A 2,389-nucleotide genomic window follows, 5' to 3' on the forward strand; every position below is an offset into this window, starting at 1 on the left:
CACTCTCCCATCTCCCTCCCACTCTCCCATCTCCCTCCCACGCTCCCATCTCCCTCCCACGCTCCCATCTCCCACTCTCCCGTCATCCTCCCACTCTCCCATCTCCCTCCCACGCTCCCATCTCCCTCCCACTCTTTCATCACCGTCTCCCTCCCTCTCTGCGGCATCCCCCCCCTCCCCCGCGCGTCTCCGCTCCCAGCAGCAGCAGCAGCTGTCGCCTTGCGGCAAATCGCGCGCCGCGGTCCCGCGCTAATTTGCATAATTTATGCACAAAAAGGGGCGGGGGCTACAGCTAAGCAGGGGGGAAGGGGCGGGGCCTGGCAACATGGGCGGCTGACGTCACGCCGGGTGATGCAGACCTGGGTTGGGTGCCGAGCCGGGCAGCAGCACGCGGAGCAGCAGCAGCAGGAGGAGGGAGACGAGGAAGACGATGTACTGGAGAAAATAAAACATCAGCAGGAGGAGGAGGGAGGAGAGGTGCTGGAGAAAATAACACATCAGCAGGAGGAGGAGGACGAGGGAGATGCCGTCTCGCTCTCTGCCCACGCGTCCCGCCCGGAGAAATTCCCATTGCCGGGCGCGGTGAGAGTGAGGGGCGGGGTGGAGGAGGAGGAGGACAACAACTCTCCTCGGCGAATCTCCTAGGCGACTCTGCACCCCCCATGCGTCTCCATCCTTCCCTCCTTCTGCGGGGAGCAGGAGGAGGAGGACGAGGACGACGAGGCGTGCCCTTCGTTCTCGCTCCTCCATCGATTTCGTCCACCCCCCCCTCCCCTCCTCCTCCACCCACGTTCCTCTGATCTCTGACTCCTCCACCCTGCCATCTCGTCCACCCTCTCGCCTCCTCCGCCTCGCCCTCTAACCTCCGGCCTCCTCCTCGACTCATCTTGAGATCCCTCGGCCGAGTCGAGACCATGGGCACCTCCCTCTCGCTGTCCCCCTCGGGACCCGGCAAGGGGGTCCACGCGAAGCAAGGCGGCGGCGGTGGCGGCGGGGGTCCCAAGGGGATCTCGGCGGCTCCCCAGCTCGGCAAGAAGCCCAAGGAGAAGGCCCTGAAGCGCCACTCCATCTTCACGCCGGGCCAAGCCTGGAAGACGCTGGTCGCCGCCTCCACGCGCAAGAAGAACGCCAAGAAGGCGAACCCGGCCGCGAACCCGTGCGGCGTTGGCAGCAACAACAACAACAACGAGAACGGAGGAGCGCCGCTCCACAACAACTCCATGCGGATTGCCAACCACCACCACCACCAGCAGCAACAACACCAGCAACAACAACACCACCACCAACAACAACAACAGCAGCAGCAGCAGCCTCACGGCCATCTCGTGCGACTGCCCCTGCCGCCACCGCAGTTGTTGGCATCATCGCTGCCCGCCTCGGCGTCCACCCTGCCCTCCTCCAAGAAGGGCAGCGGCCACGGCGGCTGCCCCTCGGCGGGGTCGTTGCCCATCTCGGCCACTCCGCGACGCGTGGTCGTGCAGGCGTCCACGGCGGAGCTGCTCCGGTGTCTGGGCGAGTTCCTGTGCCGCCGCTGCTACCGCCTCAAGCAGCTGTCGCCCACCGAGCCGAGCCTGTGGCTCCGCGCGGTGGACCGCGCTCTGCTGTTGCAGGGATGGCAGGAGCAGTGCTTCATGACGCCCTCCAACGTCGTCTTCCTCTACCTGCTCTGCCGCGACTCGGTGGCCGAGTCGCTGGCCACCGAGTCTGAGCTGCGCGCCACGCTGCTCACCTGCCTCTACCTCTCCTACTCGTACATGGGCAGCGAGATCTCCTACCCGCTCAAGCCCTTCCTCGGCGAGGGGGGCAGCAGCGGCGGCGGCGGGGGGAGGCGCGACGACTTTTGGGAGCGGTGCCTCGGGGTGATCTCCCGGTGCAGCGCGCAGATGCTGCGCCTCAACTCGGAGCCGCACTTCTTCACGCAGCTCTTCGCCGAGCTGAAGGCCGAGGGGCTCCGCGCGGGTGGACTGTCCGCGCCCTGGACGCTCGTCCTCGATCGGTAGCTCCGCTCTCTCGCTCGCTCGCTCGCACGCTGTCTCTCTCCTCTCTCTCGCACCCTGTCTCTATCCTCTCTCTCTCGCACGCTGTCTCTCTCGCTCGCTGTCTCTCTCGCTCGCTGTCTCTGTCTCTCGCACCCTGTCTCTCTCCTTTCTCTCTGTCTCGCACGCTGTCTCTCTCGCTCGCTCTCGCACGCTGTCTCCTGTAAAAGTCTCCCATGCTGTCTCTGTCTCTCGCAAGCTGTCTCCTCTCCCGCACGCTGTCTCTCTCTCGCACCCTGTCTGTCTCCTCTCTCTCGCACGCTGTCTCTCTCCTCTCACTCGCACGCTGCCAATCTCACACGCTGTCTCTCTCTCGCACCCTGTCTCTCTCCCACTCTCTTGACCCGTCTCTC

The 2,389-nt window shown here is 65.5% G+C and overlaps 1 protein-coding gene across 1 annotated transcript; it reads left to right on the forward strand.

The window, feature by feature from the left end:
• The first annotated feature begins 372 nt into the window (after nucleotides 1-372).
• LOC133340209 (cyclin-dependent kinase 5 activator 1-like) lies at nucleotides 373-2,371 on the forward strand. The gene has a single exon (XM_061548236.1). It carries the CDS (start codon nucleotides 915-917, stop codon nucleotides 1,998-2,000), a length of 1,086 nt encoding a protein of 361 aa, XP_061404220.1. The 5' UTR covers nucleotides 373-914; the 3' UTR covers nucleotides 2,001-2,371.
• Nucleotides 2,372-2,389: the final 18 nt, after the last annotated feature.

The sequence above is a fragment of the Lethenteron reissneri genome, unplaced genomic scaffold, assembly GCF_015708825.2.
Source record: "Lethenteron reissneri isolate LAM-NWPU_2019-01 unplaced genomic scaffold, ASM1570882v1 scaffold_891, whole genome shotgun sequence".
In the NCBI taxonomy this organism is placed as follows: domain Eukaryota; kingdom Metazoa; phylum Chordata; class Hyperoartia; order Petromyzontiformes; family Petromyzontidae; genus Lethenteron; species Lethenteron reissneri.